Source organism: Phoenix dactylifera, chromosome 5 (genome assembly GCF_009389715.1).
Source record: "Phoenix dactylifera cultivar Barhee BC4 chromosome 5, palm_55x_up_171113_PBpolish2nd_filt_p, whole genome shotgun sequence".
Classification (NCBI taxonomy): Eukaryota; Viridiplantae; Streptophyta; class Magnoliopsida; order Arecales; family Arecaceae; genus Phoenix; species Phoenix dactylifera.
Window position 1 is genome coordinate 12469348 of NC_052396.1, and position 16489 is coordinate 12485836.

The 16489-nt window shown below is 40.4% G+C and overlaps 1 protein-coding gene across 1 annotated transcript; it reads right to left on the reverse strand.

Moving 5' to 3' along the window:
* Positions 1–14865: 14865 nt before the first annotated feature.
* Positions 14866–15846, reverse strand: LOC120110745. The gene is made up of 3 exons (XM_039126299.1): positions 15710–15846; positions 15297–15623; positions 14866–15212 (listed from the first exon to the last, which is right to left on the reverse strand). The coding sequence occupies exons 1-3, from the start codon at positions 15783–15785 to the stop codon at positions 15037–15039; spliced, it is 579 nt and encodes a 192-aa protein (XP_038982227.1). The 5' UTR covers positions 15786–15846; the 3' UTR covers positions 14866–15036.
* Positions 15847–16489: the final 643 nt, after the last annotated feature.

Here is a 16489-nt window from a genome sequence, read left to right on the forward strand (position 1 = left end):
GGAAGAAGGCCCATTGTGGGCCGTGAGCACTTTGATGGGCCGTTGGGCCCAGTCCACTGCAGGCCCAACTTGGGCCCAGTCCAGTCCGGTTGGGCCCAGTTGGGCAGTACCTTTGTGGGCCCAACTTGGGCCCAGTTCAGATCCGAACCCGGAACCCGAACCCGAACCCGAACCCGAACCCGGAACCCGAAACCCGGAACCCAAAATCCGAACCCATTTGGCTAATAAATGGAATTTTTCAGTTCAGCCCTTGGCAGTATATTATTTCACAAAAAGGTATTCTGTAATTTGTATTTGATCCCTGTAGGAAAGATTTATTACATAAAGTCCCTCAACTATATTTGTTTGGTCCTTTTACCCAAGTTTTATTACAGAACTGTGCTATGTAATTAGACATTGGTCCCTGAAACGAATTTTTATTGCATAAATGAACAAATTAGAGGCCAACCTTGGGAGGGCCCTATTGGGCCGAGTCTATGTGGGCCCATTGGGCCGTATCTGATGTGGGCCCTATCGGGCCATGTTCATTATGGACCAACTCTGGGCCCTGTTGGGCCGTGCCCAGTAGTATTATTTTTGGACTTTTGCTTAGCTCTGAAATTAACAAAGAAATTAATTAAATTTAAACAGGTGAACCTGATCCGCCTATCTGAAGTAGGGATTAAGCGAGAAGATGTAAGTAACTTAATACTTCAAGTGTGATTTCCAAATTGTTTGATAAACTGATTAAGTTTCGACATATGTTTTGTATTTAGTAAAATGGGTCTAGCATGTTAAATTTTATTTGAAAATTATGCTCTGAAATCCATAAATTATGACTGGGCAATTTATGAAATCTGTTTATATATATATATATGCATTCTCAGCATGGCTATGATCTGTTCTGTTCTGTTCTGGCCCCGCCAATGGGGATTATACGTTGGACCTGTCGACTTGTAATCTATGAGGAACCGGTTTCGACACCGCGCCACCGGTGATTAGAATAGTGGTTTCTGGACACCGGCTGCCATCGATGGATAAATATAGTGGATTTGGCACTATTGTGCAACACCGGCTGCCATCGGTGGGTAAATATAGTGGATTTGGCACTTTTGTGCAACACCGGCTGCCATCGGTGGATAATAATAGTGGATTTGGCACTTTGTGCAACCCATGCCACTGGGGTACGTGGCCGTAGCCTGTTTGTGTTGAGATTATGATATCAGAGTTTTTGGAAAAATGATAATAAGTTTTGAGAACAGTAAAACAATGTTATTTATGAATTATTCCAGTTACTATCCTGTATTTTGATCTGATATGCTCTGACCCCACTTTGGGATATTTTGTTGCTTACTGGGCTAGTGTAGCTCATTATTTTATTTTTTCTGTTTTTCAGATCCAGAGGCTTGATCGCACGGAATTGGGGAGCGCGTAGATTCCTGATGATTTCTTCAGTTATTGGCATTTTAGTTAGATTAGTTTGGACATTTGAATTATGTTGGCAAATATGCTATTCTGAAATTTTGTAAGACTGCTTTTTGAATAATTATGTCATCTTTAAACATATGTGATTGCTTTGATATGATCAGCTGCCTTGCACGCCTGGGCGGCCCGCCGCACGGGCGTGCGGCGTCTGCCACGCCTCGGGCTCGGGGCGTGACACAAAGAGATGGGTCTGATTCAAGATTGAGATGTCCAATATTTCCTCCATCATTGCCCCTACTTTCGAGGCCGAGCTGTATCTTAATTCGGGTGATGGAAATCATATCGGCATCTCGATTGAGGATACAACTTCTGAAATGAAGCATTAATGCATCTGTGAAACTTGGACTCGGTTTTTGAAGCTATTGGCAAAAAACTTGACAACGGAAAATCAATATCATTGGACTTGGATTTCTGATCAACAGAGTGTACTATTTATTAACTTTCTTTTTTTTAATTTGTCTCTTATCATTAGCTATGTTTACTTATCATCTAATGTTTATGTAGCATATGCTAGGGATTGGTGCCAACACTTGAAGAGCTATTCCCAGATACTCAACATAGATTCTTTGTGAGACATCCATACTTTAACTTCTAAAGCACCGGTGATTAGAATAGTGGTATTTGGACACTATTGCCACCAGTGATTAATAATAGTAGTTTTTTGCACTTTGTGAGACCTATACCACTGGGTTACGTGTCCATAGCCTATTAATGTTGGGATTCTAGTATTAGTTTATGAAAATGATAATAAATTTCAAAAAAAAATGTATTATTGATGATATATTTTTCAGTTATAATTTTGTATTTTGGTTAAATATATGACATTCTTTGACCCCACTTTGGGTTGTTATGTTGCTTACTGGTCTAGTGTAGCTTATTATTATATTTCTCTATTTTTTAGATCCAGAGGCATAGATGCATGATCGCTCGGAACTTGGGGAGTGCACTAGATTTTCTGAAGATTCTTTCAGTTATTAGCATTTTAGTTAGACTAGTTAGAATATTTGATTTATGTTAGCACATGTTACATTGAAACTATTATTAGAATGATTTGAATAAATTATTAATTAAATAAATTTTAAGAATTTGTTTTGATATAATGTGTAGCCTTGTACGCCTATATGGCCCGCCATATAAGTGTATGGCATCTGCTATATAGGTGTGCGGCGTCTGTTGCGCTTCTGGTTTAGGGCGTGACAACTATGCTAGGGAACATATGCAGAGGACTTCGAGAAGAAGATGGGCAAACCCAAGAAGCTGTTTGAGAATGTTTATAAGACACTTCAAGACAAATCACTTTTCCATAGGTCAAGATCACGCTCTAGCACATATCCCAAGTGCGACATGTTACTAAACAATCTTTGTGAAGCCTTCAGCAGGTTTATTTTGGATGCAAGGGAGAAGTCCATTTTAACAATGTTAGAGCTTATAAAAAATAATAAATAGGATCATGAACAAGAGGAGCAAGATAATGAGATTCAAAGGATAAATGTGCCCCAAATTCCAAAAAAAGTTGGAGAAGATTAAGGACCAATCTGCCGGGTGTTAGCCTAGGTCCTCAGGGGGTCCCAAAGTAGGGATAAGCTATCTAGATAACCTGGATAGTTTTGCAGTTGATTTGAGAGAGCACACTTCAACTTATAGGAAGTGGGACTTGAATGGGATCCATGACTACTTCAAGAAGTCGCCTCCAATTGTTAAACCGATTAATGGGCCTTAGCTGTGGCTAAAGACTAGTATGGCCTAGGGGAAATACAACCTCCCGAGATTCCTAAGAAGATGCCTCGCCGGCGCGAACTAGCAAGGAGGAAGGAGCCAGATGAGCCACAAAAGCCAACTAAACTCAAAAGGAGCTTCAAGCTATGTTGTGGACAATATAGTGGAGAAGGGCATAACAAGAGGGCATGCAGAAGAGGCGGTGGTAGGAACTTAGAACCACCATCAGCTAATCAACCAAGTGGCTCAGGAGGAAATAATCCAACTGTGAAAGTAATTCATATTTTTAACACTATTTTTTATATGAGGGTCTTTCTTAAGTCCAATGTTTATATATGTTGACACATGACTTATTTCTTGAATTGAAGGGTAAAAGGACTTGTGGAAGTAGCTTATGTCCACCAGCAAGTAGTCAACCAAGTGGATAAATAAGCGGAAATGCACCTATAGCAGTTTATAAATGAAGATAATCAAATAGGATTTTTTATTTCTTAGTTGAATATCATTTATAAGTTCAATTTACACACTGAATTTTTTAAATGAAGGTTATAAAAAAGATTACCTACGGATGGAATTCATCATATATTGGAGGGATCTCATCAACAATCACTGTCGGATGGATACCTGATGGATACCTATGGATGAAATATCAGATGGACACATGCCACTATTAATGTTCCTTTCTTTTATCTTTCATATGTGATTTTATGTCTGCATATTTGTAAATTTAATTATTGTCATTTTTCATTTCCGGGTTCTAGCCAATATCAAATATCACAGTCAAACAAAGCTACACTATCTACTATACCTAATATAGTGGCATCATACCTAGCACCAAGTCTATTTACATCAACTCTAGCTCAACCTACAATAATCCCAAGAACACAGTAAAGCCATAAAGAGTCAATGGCAGCATATCCAGTGCCAACTGAATGCACCGCATTGCAAGCAAATGTTCATAGAGGAAAGTCAGTGACAAATTCCAAAAGCTTCCAGTCTGTCACTAATGCAGCAATGTCGGAGAATATATGAGTGCTGAGAGTTTTTTTTTTTTTGAATTTTGGGATATACTCTTTTGTACTGTGGAAAAAGTTCCTTGTTAACGGCAATGTAGTTATTTTGGATATTTATTTGTTGATATGGGCAGATGTTATTTATTGATTAGAGCTGATCATGAGCCGGGCTTGGGCATAGATAATATTGAATTTTAAATAGGCCTGGTCCAAAGCCCGATTAAAAATGAATAAAGTTCAGGCGCCTAAGGTCAAGCCCGTGATCAGCTCTATTGTATAAAGATTAGTATCGAACTGTAAAAGTTGATACTGAACTATCAAATTTCTTGTGTACCATAATTTTCTCGTAGAAATGAATGAGAATCATAGTTTTTAGTAGTAGTTGTGCTCCAATAATTGGCTATACGAGAGTTCAATTTTTCATCTTGTGCCTGTGTTTAGCTTATTATCATATTATACTCCATGCTCAATGATATACATTGCGGGAAAGAGATTGAACAAGATATTTTACTACTCAAAAATATAAAATTAGCATTTCATTACATGGAACCATAATCTATATTAGCCTAACTGATCCACACGTAAAGGTAACCCTCTCCATCATAAACATTGCAAGTTACCTACAAGAACTTAAACCATACAAAAAAGGCACAAGCTGCAGACCTCCAATGGTGCTTATTACCATCAAGCGCATTGCATTTTTGTGTTCCAGCTAGGCAAATAGGAAGATAGACCACATAATACACATAGAAGCCAGTTCAAACCCCAACAAGGAGACAACACGTTTAAAGCATCGATTTTTGCAAACCAGATAAGCTCTCTCTCTCTCTCTCTCTCTCTCTCTCTCTCTCTCTTATTTTTTTCTCCTCTATTGTCTCTCGAACAAAGCTCCATTCTCTTATTCTTTTCTCTTTCTGTTGCAAACTAGAGCTCCTATCTCTCTCATTTTGGTGGGAGTTTTTCTCCAACAACCCACTGATGTATTAATTTTTATTGGAGCCAAAACAGTGATATTCCGGAATAAACTAAGCCAAAACCAAAACTAACTAGAAGCAATATTATCATAGGCAATATATCAAATATTTGAAGAGCAAAAAAAGAGCACACCAAATTTACATGGAAAACCCTCCAGTGTAGAGAGAAAAAAACTATCCGATCAATCCACTATAATATAGAGTTTACAATACTCAAGTTTATGCTCAAAACTTAAGTTCACAACAAATTAGAAAAACTCTAATATCACCTTCCTAAGAGTAACAATGATCTCACCCAAATCACTACAATGTGATGAACCCAAGAATGTAATGAGATTTTTAACAATGAATACTACAACTCCCTATAGCATCCAATATAACTTTTAGATAGAAATCCAATTTGTTAAATCTCCGTGTGAAAAACCACACCCAAAAAGGATAAAGAAAAAAAACCTAATTTTCTTCCGTTGCCGTGCGCGCTCACCTCCTGGTTCATGCACCTTTCCCCTTTTTTTCTTGTCTGTCGTGCTGCCGTGAGTTGTGCTCTTCGCCTGGAGTTCTGCGGGCTCAAGCACTCACGCGCTCCCCTTGCTGTTCCGTCATTCTCCCCTTTTTACTTTGTTTTTCTCAGTTTTCTTTTGATGTGCGCCACCCCTCTTGATGTTCACGCGCCTCCTTTTGTGCCACACTCACCTCTTGCGATTCTGCAAGGAAAAACAAAAGAGGCAAAGCCCTAGTGGGCGATTGGGCCTCCCTAAGTGGGCTGGACCCACTTACAATCTCCCCCTCCAGCCCACAAAGGAAAGAAACTGTACTATAACTTGCTAGTTAAAATCCATGCCGGCCATTCCGGCATAAAGTTTCAGCTTCTCTATGGTCACAACTTTCATCATGATGTCAGTTGGATTCTTATCAGTGTGAATCTTCTGTTGTAGTACTAATTGTTCTGCAACTGCCTGGCGTAGCTAATGAAATCTCACATCTATATGCTTCATGCGTACATGATATGTAGCATTCTTACTCAAGTCTAATGCACTTTGACTATCACAATGAACTATATACTTATGCTGCTTCAAACCCAAATCTTGGAGAAACTATCTAATCCAAAGCATCTCTTTTCCTGTTTTAGTAGCTGCAATATACTCAGCCTCAGTGGTAGATAAGGTAACACACTTCTGCAATTTCGACTGTCAAGATACGGCTCTCTCTGCAAAAGTAAACAAATATCCTGAAGTTGATTTCCTTCCATCAAGGTCACCTGCCATATCTACATTTGTATAGCCCTCCAAAATTGGTTTTGAGCCCCTAAAAGTCAAGCACATCTTGGAGCTACCTCTCAAGTATCTGAAGATTCACTTCACTGCTTGCCAGTGATCTTTGCCAGGATTAACTAGAAACCTGCTAACAACTCCAACAACATGAGCAATGTCTGGGCATGTGCAAACCATAGCATACTTCAAAACTTCTGACTGCAGAGGAGTAAGGAATTACTGCCATGCTATCTTTCTCTTTCTTAAAAAAAAGGATAAGTCTTCTTACTCAGTCTGAAGTGACCACCAAGAAGTGTACTGACGGGTTTAGCCGGCTTCATGTTAAACCTTTTAGGTACTGGCTCAATATACTTCTCCTGTGATAACCACAGCTTCTTGACTTTCCTATCACGAAAAAATCTGCATACCCAAAATTTGTTGTGCTGCACCAAGGTCTTTCATGTCAAAGGACTTGGACAACTCTACCTTCAAACTGCAAATCAGTTGAACATCTTGTCCTACTATCAGCATGGTATCTACATATAATAGATGAATAATGAATTTACTATCAGAGAATTTTCTGACATATGCACAATGATTTGCCTTTGTCTTGGTATAGCCATGACCCACCATGAATGAATCAAACTTCTTATAGAAGTAATCAAACTTCTTATACCATTACCTTGGAGTCTACTTTAACCCATACAGACTCTTCTTCAACCTACAAACCATGTGTTTATTTTCCTTTACTTCAAATCCTTCTGGCTAAACCATGTAGATCTCTTCCTCTAAATCACCATGGAGAAAAGCAATCTTCAGATCAAACTGCTCAAGCTCAAGATCCAAACTAGCTGCCAAATCTAGAACAACTCGAATGTAACGCATCTTGACAACTGGAGAGAATATCTCATCAAAGTCAATATCTTTCTTCTGCTTGAAGCCTTTTATCACCAATCGAGCTATGTACTTTACTAGCTTTTCACCATCCATCTTTAGCTTGAACACTCATTTGTTTTCTGGAGTTCTTTTACCTTTAGAAAGCTTTACAAACTCATAAGTGTCATTCTTCTGTAGAGAACTCATCTTTTGCTGCATAGCTTTTACCCAGCTCTGCTTGTCCTTGTGAGTCTGCACTTTCTGAAATCTCTCTGGCTCCCCCTCTTCAGTAAGCAAAACAAACTCTGATTCAGAGTATCTAGTTAATGGACGATGCTCCCTGGTAGACCTCCTAACCTGAGACTCTATCGCCGTAGGCTGCTCCTCATGCTCAACTCTCTCTAGCAGAGTAGACTGCTCTCCCTGCTCAAACAAATCGTCCTCATCAACAACTGGCTCATCACCTTGATCTTCTACTTGCATCTCTTCTCCATCAATGGCACTTTCTGGAGGCAAACAGATGATGTAAGGTCAGGAACACCTTCAACTGCTTGACTAGGCTTCTCTACTTTTTCAAAGTTTGCCAAGGTCTAGTCTTCATGAAAAACCACATCTCTACTTCTGATGATCTTCTTCTTCTTTGGATCTCATAGTATGTAGCCAAATTCCGCATCTCCATAGCCAACAAATATGCAGGAAATGGCCTTGTCATCAAGCTTTGCCCGCTGTTCCTTAGGCATATGTGCAAATGCCTTGCACCCAAATACCTTCTAATGAGAGTAGAAAATATCCTTCCCTGTCCATACTTTTTCAGGATTATCAAAACCTAAAGAAATTGATGAGGACCGGATGATTAAGTAGCATGCAGTAAGTACAGCTTCACCCCAAAATGACTTAGGCAATTTAGCCATCCTCAACATATATCTAACCTTTTCTATAATGATGCGATTCATCCTCTTTGCAACACCATTATACTGTAGGGTACCAGAAACTGTCTTCTCATATCTAATACCATGCTCTGAGCAGTAATTCTCAAACTCATTAGATGTATACTCACCTCCATTATTTGTACGAAGACACTTCAATTGCTTCCATATTTCTCTCTCCACCAAGGCATGAAACTGCTTGAAGCACTGAAATACCTGGTCTTTTGTTCTTAAATCATAAACCCACATTTTTCGTGAAGCATAATCAATAAAGGTAACAAAATAGCCACCTAAAGACTCCACTTCAATGGGACCACACACATCAGAATATTCCAAATCCAATATATTGGGTTTTCTAGTAGAGGCTTTTTGAAAAAAAATTCTATGATGCTTGCCAAGTAAACAGTAATCACAGAGATTCAATAACATACTTATATGGAAAGAAATGAAGGATTTTATTTCCAAAATCTGTAATTCCTTCTCACTCATGTGAGCCAGCCGTCTGTGCCACAGATCTGGCAAAGCATCATCTTCAGTCATATTCACTCTACCACTACACAACTTTACTTGTGTTTTGTAAAGTGTGCAACAAAGCTTTCCTCTAGCAAATACCATTGATCCCCTCGATAGTTTCCATCTTTTGTCGCCAAAATAATTTTCATACCCAGCTATATCAAAAACATTAGTAGAGATCATATTCAGATGCATATCTGGAACATGTCGCACATCCCTGAGTGTAAAGGAGCATCCAACATTGGTAACAAAATAGATATCACTAATTCCCACAATATCAGCATAACTATCATTTTCCATCTTCACCCTGCCAAAATTACCTACTCTGTAAGTAGTGAAGAACTCTCTCCTAGGAGTGATATGACAAGAACATGTTGAGTCAATTATCCACTCCACATCGAGATCTGCAACATGACAACACCAGTCCTCTCCCATATAGAGAACTGCCACTACTTTATCTGAAACACAAGCAGTGCTGTCTTCATTGTTGGCCTTCTTCTGATTCTTTTTCTCTTTCAATTTCTTTTTCCAAGCTTTGCAATGTTTCTTCATATGACCCTCTCTATTACAGTAGAAGCACTTAATTTTTTTTCTTACACTAAACTGACTTCTAAAAGTACTGCGCCCCTTAAAATCTCTACTCTTACCTCTTCTCTTGTTTTCTATAACAAGAGCCTGCGCATTGTCCTTACCCATGTCTCTTCTCCTTGTTTCTTCATTGAACAAGTTATCTTTCACCAGAGTAAGTTGTAGCACACCATCAGGAGCATATTTGCTAAGTGATACCACCAAAGTCTCACAACTGTCAAGCAATGAACTCCACAGTAATAATTTCTGTAACTCATCATCTAGCACTATCTTCATTGTGGTCAACTGTTTCACCAAATCTTGGAACTCACCCAAATGCTCAGCAACAGATCTTTGCTCTTTCAGCTTCAAATTTACAAGCCTCTTAATTGCAAAGGCTTTGTTTTGGGTTGTCTTTTTCTTATAGAGACTCTCTAATTTCATCCAAAGACTGTAGGCATCTGTCTCTTGAGATACATGATGAAACACATTGAGATCAATCCACTGTCTGATATATCCAATAGCTTTTCTGTGCATCTTCTTCCAGTCACTATCACTAATGTCCTTTGGCTTAACATTAGCACCTTTAATGGGCTTATGTAAATCTTTACAGTAAAGGATATCCTCCATCATAGGCTTCCAAATAGAATAATTAGAAGCACTAAGTTTCATCATAATACCCAAAGAATTCTCCATCTACTTCCACAATATCTTCACACCCACACAACCTCAGCTCTGATGCCATTTGTTGGGGCCAAAACAGAGATATTGCGAAATAAACTAAGCCAAAACCAAAACCAACTAAAAGCAATATTCACATGGGCAATATATCAAATACCTGAAGAGTAAAAGAAGAGCACACCAAATTTACGTGGAAAATCCTCTAATGTAGAGGAAAAAAAATCATGGGGCAAATCCGATCAATCAACTATAATAAATATAGAGTTTACAATACTCAAGTTTATGCTCACAACTTGAGTTCACAACAAATTAGAAAAACTCTAATATCACCTCTCTAAACAATGATCTTACCCAAACCACCACAATGTGATGAACCAAAGAATATAATTAAATCTCTAACAATAAATACTACAACTCCTTGTAGCATCCAATACAACTCTTAGATAGACCCAATTTGTTAAATCTCCATGTGAAAAACCACGCCCAAAAAGGATAAAGAAAAAAAACCTGTTTTTCTTCCGTTGCCGCGCTCACCTCCTGGTTCACGCACCTTTCCCTTTTTTTTTCTTGCCTGTCATGCTGCCGTGAGTTGTGCCCTCTGCCTGGAGTTCTGCAGGCTCAAGCACTCACGCACTCCCCTTGTTGTTCCGCCGTTCTCCCCTTTTTAATTTGTTTTTCTTAGTTTTCTTTTGATGTGCCTGTTAGATGTATGCCCTAGAAGCCAATCTGGCGGACACATTATAAATTCTGGGACATAAATTTGTACTTGACTTTATTATTATTGAATAATAAATGTGCATCTTTTCATTCATATTGTTTATGTGTCTATGCATTGTCCAAGAAATTAATAAGATGATGATACATATTCTCAAGAGTTGAGAATTTGAGCCATGTATTATTGGTGATTAATTTCTAAATGCTCCTGGTCAATGGATCATCACGAGGACGGTGATCAATCCGATCAGTGCACAGATCGCTTTCCTTATGGATGGACGAGACTTGAGTCCACAGTGTAGAGACACTGAAGTGATAGTGCAGGTGCTTGTTAGAGAACAAGGGTACTGAGCATGACTAAGACAAGAAGTCACTTGGATGTCTATCCACTCGTCAATGACTTGCTTGATATTGCAGTAGTGTGACTGGTCCTTTGACCTGCGATGCTTCGGCTATTCACAGTGAGGTTATTGTAATTTGACTGCACATATACATGGTCTCTAGTCATATGGGTCCTTGTTGTGTAGATTGACTGCAGTAAGTTTACTGTAGGAGTAGGATATGCACTTACATTGAATCTATCGACCTTGATAGAAGAGGAGTGATCCTATGTGATTTATTAGACTGAGTTCTAAGACCTTGGCCAGGGCAGTAATATAAAGTGGAGAAAGAGTTTTCCACTATCGAACTCAAGTCGAATAAATCTAGACATATGACAGATAACGGGGTTTGACAAGTTATCCATGACCTCCGGTCTGTAGGGATCCATGATAGAAGGACTGTATCATACGATAACTGCACCTAGAGGTTCATCATTCTATTCTGCTGGGTAGCCACTGCATACTGCTAGGTATCACTGGTGGATGGTGAGACTCACAGGGATCATCTCGATGGTCGATAATTCCTGGTGAGTTGAGTTGGAATTGTTTCAACCCATTGAAAGGAGTTTTCAATGATATTGTGATAGAGATTGTAATATATCTCACTACCAGTCAGAATAGAACCTATGGGGTCACACACATTAGAAGTATTGACCGATCCGATGGTTGAATTGTGATTAAGAATCACATATGATCAATTAGATTGATAAATTGAAAATCCACTAAGAGTTAGTGGTTAGAAGAAGGAATAATTGCAATCGGATTGCAATTTAATTTAATTAATTGGACTTGATCATGAGTCCTACTTGGAGTGGGATTCATGAAGTCCTAATTGGATTAGGATTTCAAATTAAATTAGAGTCCTACTTGGAATAGGATTTCTAAAGTCCTAATTGTCTTAGGGCTGAAATTTGAACAAGTCCTGACTAGATTAGAATTTTCTTAAGTTCTAATTAATTTTTAATTTTAATCTAATTAATTAAATGACTCCTAATTGGATTAGGATTGAAGAGTTCAATAGATTCATAGTTCAATTAAATCCTAATTGGATTAGGATTTGGAGAAATTGAATTGGGTTCATCTAATCCTTTTTAGAAAAGGATTGAGTCCCTATGAATGTGGCTAAACCCACCCCACTTAATGTGATTAAGTGGGGTGTAAGAATAGAAGGGAGAAGAGGGAGGGGCCTACGCCCCTCCCTTGCTTGCGTGAGATGAAAAGGAGGGGCTACGCCCCTCCTCTTTTGGAAAATAAGATGATAATGATGAGCTCCTAAAAAGTAGGAGCTCATCTTTATCTATTATGGCATTAAAAGGAAGGGGTTTTGGCCCCTCTATTAATGCTATTTTCTGGTGGTTCACGGCAGCAAATATCCGTCTCTTCTTCCTCTCTTCAGCCGCAAGTAACAAGGGAAAAAGGAGATCATCAAGGCATGGCCTCCTCCCTCTCTTCTTTTGGTTCTAGCGTAAGGGAAAGTAAAAGGCTGCGAAGAGCCTTCGTTTCTTCTTCCTTGGCACTTCCTTCTTCTTCCTCCTCTCAAGGCAATCAAATGTTGATTCAAAGGAGAGGACTTCAGCCATCCATAGCCTTCTCTGCAACGGAGCTAGCACCCCAGGGAGATCCAAAGGCTTCGATCGACTCAATACTTCGTGTGGATACCTGTAGAGGCCGGACGCGTGTGCGGCTTCCACTAAACCCTCATCGAATACCACGTGAATCAAATTTGTGGAGACCATCTACCTGCACAAGGTGAAGATCTGATCTTCTTAATCTTGATTTTAAAATAATTTAATAAGAATTTAATCCTGATCTATCTATAAATGGTTTTAAAATACGTTCATGCGATGAACGGGATATGCACATGTCATTCCGCTGCGCATCTGAATTTTTTTTGAATTTTCAGCGGCATGTGACAGATCCTAACAGTGCCGCCACCCCTCTTGATGTTCACGCCCCTCCTTTTGTGTCGCACCCACCTCTTGCGGTTCTGCAAGGAAAAACCAAAGAGGCAAAGCCCTAGTGGGCTATTGGGCCTCCCCAAGTGGGCTGGACCCACTTGCAACTCCAACAACCTGCTGATGTAGTAATTTTTCCCTCCCAATTGTTTCTTTCTGCCACGTCTTGGTCTGGTAAGTGGCATCTTCTTGCCACATCATAAAAAACATGCTACTTGTGCAATTCTGTTTGATTAGCAACATCGAAGGGACAGTAATAGCTCAAAGGAAACATTCATGTAACATCAAGGATGACATTGCAACATTTGAAAGTTGGAGACTCAAATAACTTTTAGCCCAAACCTCAGGGATTAATTTAGTAATTAAGCCAAAAATAATCATCTCTGGTAGCTAATTGCAGGGTGAACATCCGACCTCATGTAATCACGTAAAAGATAGTTACACTACAAGAAAATGAAAAAATACCAACATATACATGCCGAAGCTAGATAGAAGGATCAGTAATTTGTCTCTGGCACCAAAATTTGCCAATACTTTTAAGTAGCGTCGGCAGGGATTAGGAAAAGCAAATAGTAAGACGACACTTACAAGCATCGGTAGAAGCCAAAGGCTGCAAGACTTGGGCCAGACGATGCTTAAAAGTGTCATCAGAATCCTGTGGTCCAAGGGACCTAAGATGACGCTCAACTACGTCATCGAAGGCCAAGTCCCCCTATAAAACGCCAATCCTAGATCAAGGCGATGGAAACCCTAGTGCAGATCAGAGAGAGAAAGAGGAGGAGGAGGAGGAGGAGGAGGAGGGAGTGAGTACTCTCTAGGCTATACTGAGAGTAGTGGAGGTCATAAGCCTTAGTATCGGTATGGGGTAGCAGCGGTCGATAGCTCTGCTTGGCGTATGTCTCCACCTCTGCCTGAACCAGATCCCCCACCGTGTTCTCTGGCGACATCCCCACGAGCACCGGCCCCACGCTCCATTGATCTCCGACTGCTGAGGGAGCTTTGGGTGATTCTCCGGTAGCTAGATCGGTGTTGCTCGGCTGGAGGTAGCCCGTGCCAGGCCATGGAAGGAGGCGGATCAATGTGCGATCGCGGGGCCCCGAGACCTCATGGAGGCTCCAAGATGGTGCAGAAGTGGCCGCCGCTGACGCGAGAGCAAGAAGAGGAAATGGAATCAAAGGTAGAGGTTGGGGTTGGGGTTAGGGTTAGGTTCCCGGTGAGAGAGAGGCAAGCTTTCCGTAGGTTTTGTAATTTATTGTAATTCGTAAAAAAAATATCATATAAATTGGGCATCTGTTGTTTTCGATTAAAGATACTGGTTAAAGATGAAGTAAGAGAATATCATAGCTTTTATGGTTATAATTGTTATCTAGCTACTGGATGGTAGCAACCATATGAGATTATTATTTTTTTGTTGTACCATCTCATTGAAGGAGTTTGGTGATGCCACTCAGATAATAGGAAGCATATTTCCGAACTTGAATTCGCTGAGCTTGATTATGCTTCTTCGTCGACTGAAGGCTAAAACAGACACCTAATTCTTGAAAGAAAATAATTTTTTTCAACGCTCACAATGCCAACACTTTTGCGATGCTTTATAAAGTGTCGGTAATAAAACTAACGATGCTTATAAGCATTGGTATAGGTAATAAAAAGCGTCGGCAATGCCTGATTTTCTTGTAGTATTAAGATAATTTAATAGCATGTGAGGTTATTCCCTATGTGATCTTCTCTTCAATTACCTTGCAATTTAATCGGATGGAAAGAATTTGCCACCATGATTCCTTGAGGGCAAGGAATAAGCCATCAGAATTCAGCATCCTGAAATGGAACAGTAAATAACCAAATATTACTATTGTTACCAACGTTGTAACAAGTATTACATATCAGTTGCCATGCAACATGGTGGTTCAAGTACATGCTTTCATACTCTCACAGCAACCTTCCTTGCACTGGTTTGTGGCCACAGAATACATGAGAAACAATCCAATTGCTCTCATACAGAGCACATCAGAGAGGCGCCATGGCTGCGCCGGAAACAAAACCCGTCTCGGACTGCCCAGGGGCACAAGCTACCGCTGCCGACCCTGATGCAGGCCCTGCCGCTGCTGCACTGGAGCTCTTGATCTCTTCCATGCCTCGGCGAGCATTCGATGATGCCTGACATAACTTTGGAAGGAACACACCTGCAAAACAGCATCAACGAAGATAATATCTCAATTCGATATCAAAGATCACTTGCATGTGCGTAGCCAAGATAGAGTTCTTACCTTCACCAGCTGCGAGGTTGAAGTATAGATCAACAATGTTGGGGCACTCCTGGTAGCATGGTGGTGAGCACAGCTTCTGAGCAAAACGAGGATCTAACAGAGAGTCCGATGAGATCCCCACGGTGCTCCGGGTGAGTCCACAGGCTTTGATGCACTCGTCGGTCTCCACCCAGTCCTTGAGGTTCTCAGCCTCGATGTCTGATGTGCTGCAGGAGAACTCCTCCTGCCCTCCCCTCCGCACCCGGTTCTCGAGAACGCAACGCATGCCGGACGACGACACGGCAAAGGCACAGGTGTTTCTTGCCAGGCTCTCGCATGTGATGCCTCCTGCAATGGCCATCAAACCTTGTTCATTTAGAAAGGACAAAAAGATGGATGGGATGTAATATATGTTGTGCTTTCACTGAACATACCGAGGGTGAACTGAACACCGAAGAGAAGAACAAGAGTCAGGCACACCAGGGTGCTTGAGCTATGAAAGGAAGCCATTGGTGCAAAATGTTCGATAGATGGAGCAGCGAGGGCTTCAGGTTGCTGTTGTGATGTGTGGTGTGGGAAGGGGAAGGTGAGAGCTATTAATAGGCTCCAATGAGGAGATTCAACAGAAAGGAGTTTGCTAAGAAGGAGACTCCTTTGAACTTTTGTGACGCCTTTGGGAATGGGCTTTGACTTTTTGAGGCGGATCCGACGAGGCCAGTTCTTGGTTACCTCCGTTACGAAGGTTGCAGCCTTTTTAAATTTATATTTAGATCGGTCCCTGAGCTGTTCCATTTATTGCTGGCGTGCGGTTGGGGCATACAGCTCCATAGTGGAAACGACAAGGTCGGTATTTAATTTATTAGTGAAAAAGCCAGTTACATGTGTTTTTGGGTGCGATCAAGGAGTTTGCTCTTGGAAGGCCCAAAGCGGAGATAGATCGCTAGCAGACCTCGGGATAGCATCTGTTGCCGCAGAATTCCAAGTCAAAGCCGGGTCGCAAGTTGAATGACTCTAAAGTTGGTTTGAACCGAACTGAGCTGTTTGGCCGAGATACAGAAAAAATGATTTCCTCTTGAAGCGACCTGCAATGAGTCCTCTGCTGAAATATTTCAAATGGAAGACCTTCTGATATTTGAGTTAGAACAATGAGACAATAATGTGGGAGAAATAAATCTTTGCAGTGTTGAGTTTTCTGAATGAATGAGCTTATTTGA

What these genes read in the sequence shown, in the direction of transcription:
- LOC120110745 (XM_039126299.1), bottom strand. Translation starts at nt 15,785, where the DNA reads ATGGCTTCCTTTCATAGCTCAAGCACCCTGGTGTGCCTGACTCTTGTT. An exon ending in CGGTGTTCAGTTCACCCTCG is followed by an intron (nt 15,624 to 15,709) that starts GTATGTTCAGTG and finishes TGGCCATTGCAG; the next exon opens with GAGGCATCACATGCGAGAGC. An exon ending in CAACCTCGCAGCTGGTGAAG is followed by an intron (nt 15,213 to 15,296) that starts GTAAGAACTCTA and finishes GCTGTTTTGCAG; the next exon opens with GTGTGTTCCTTCCAAAGTTA.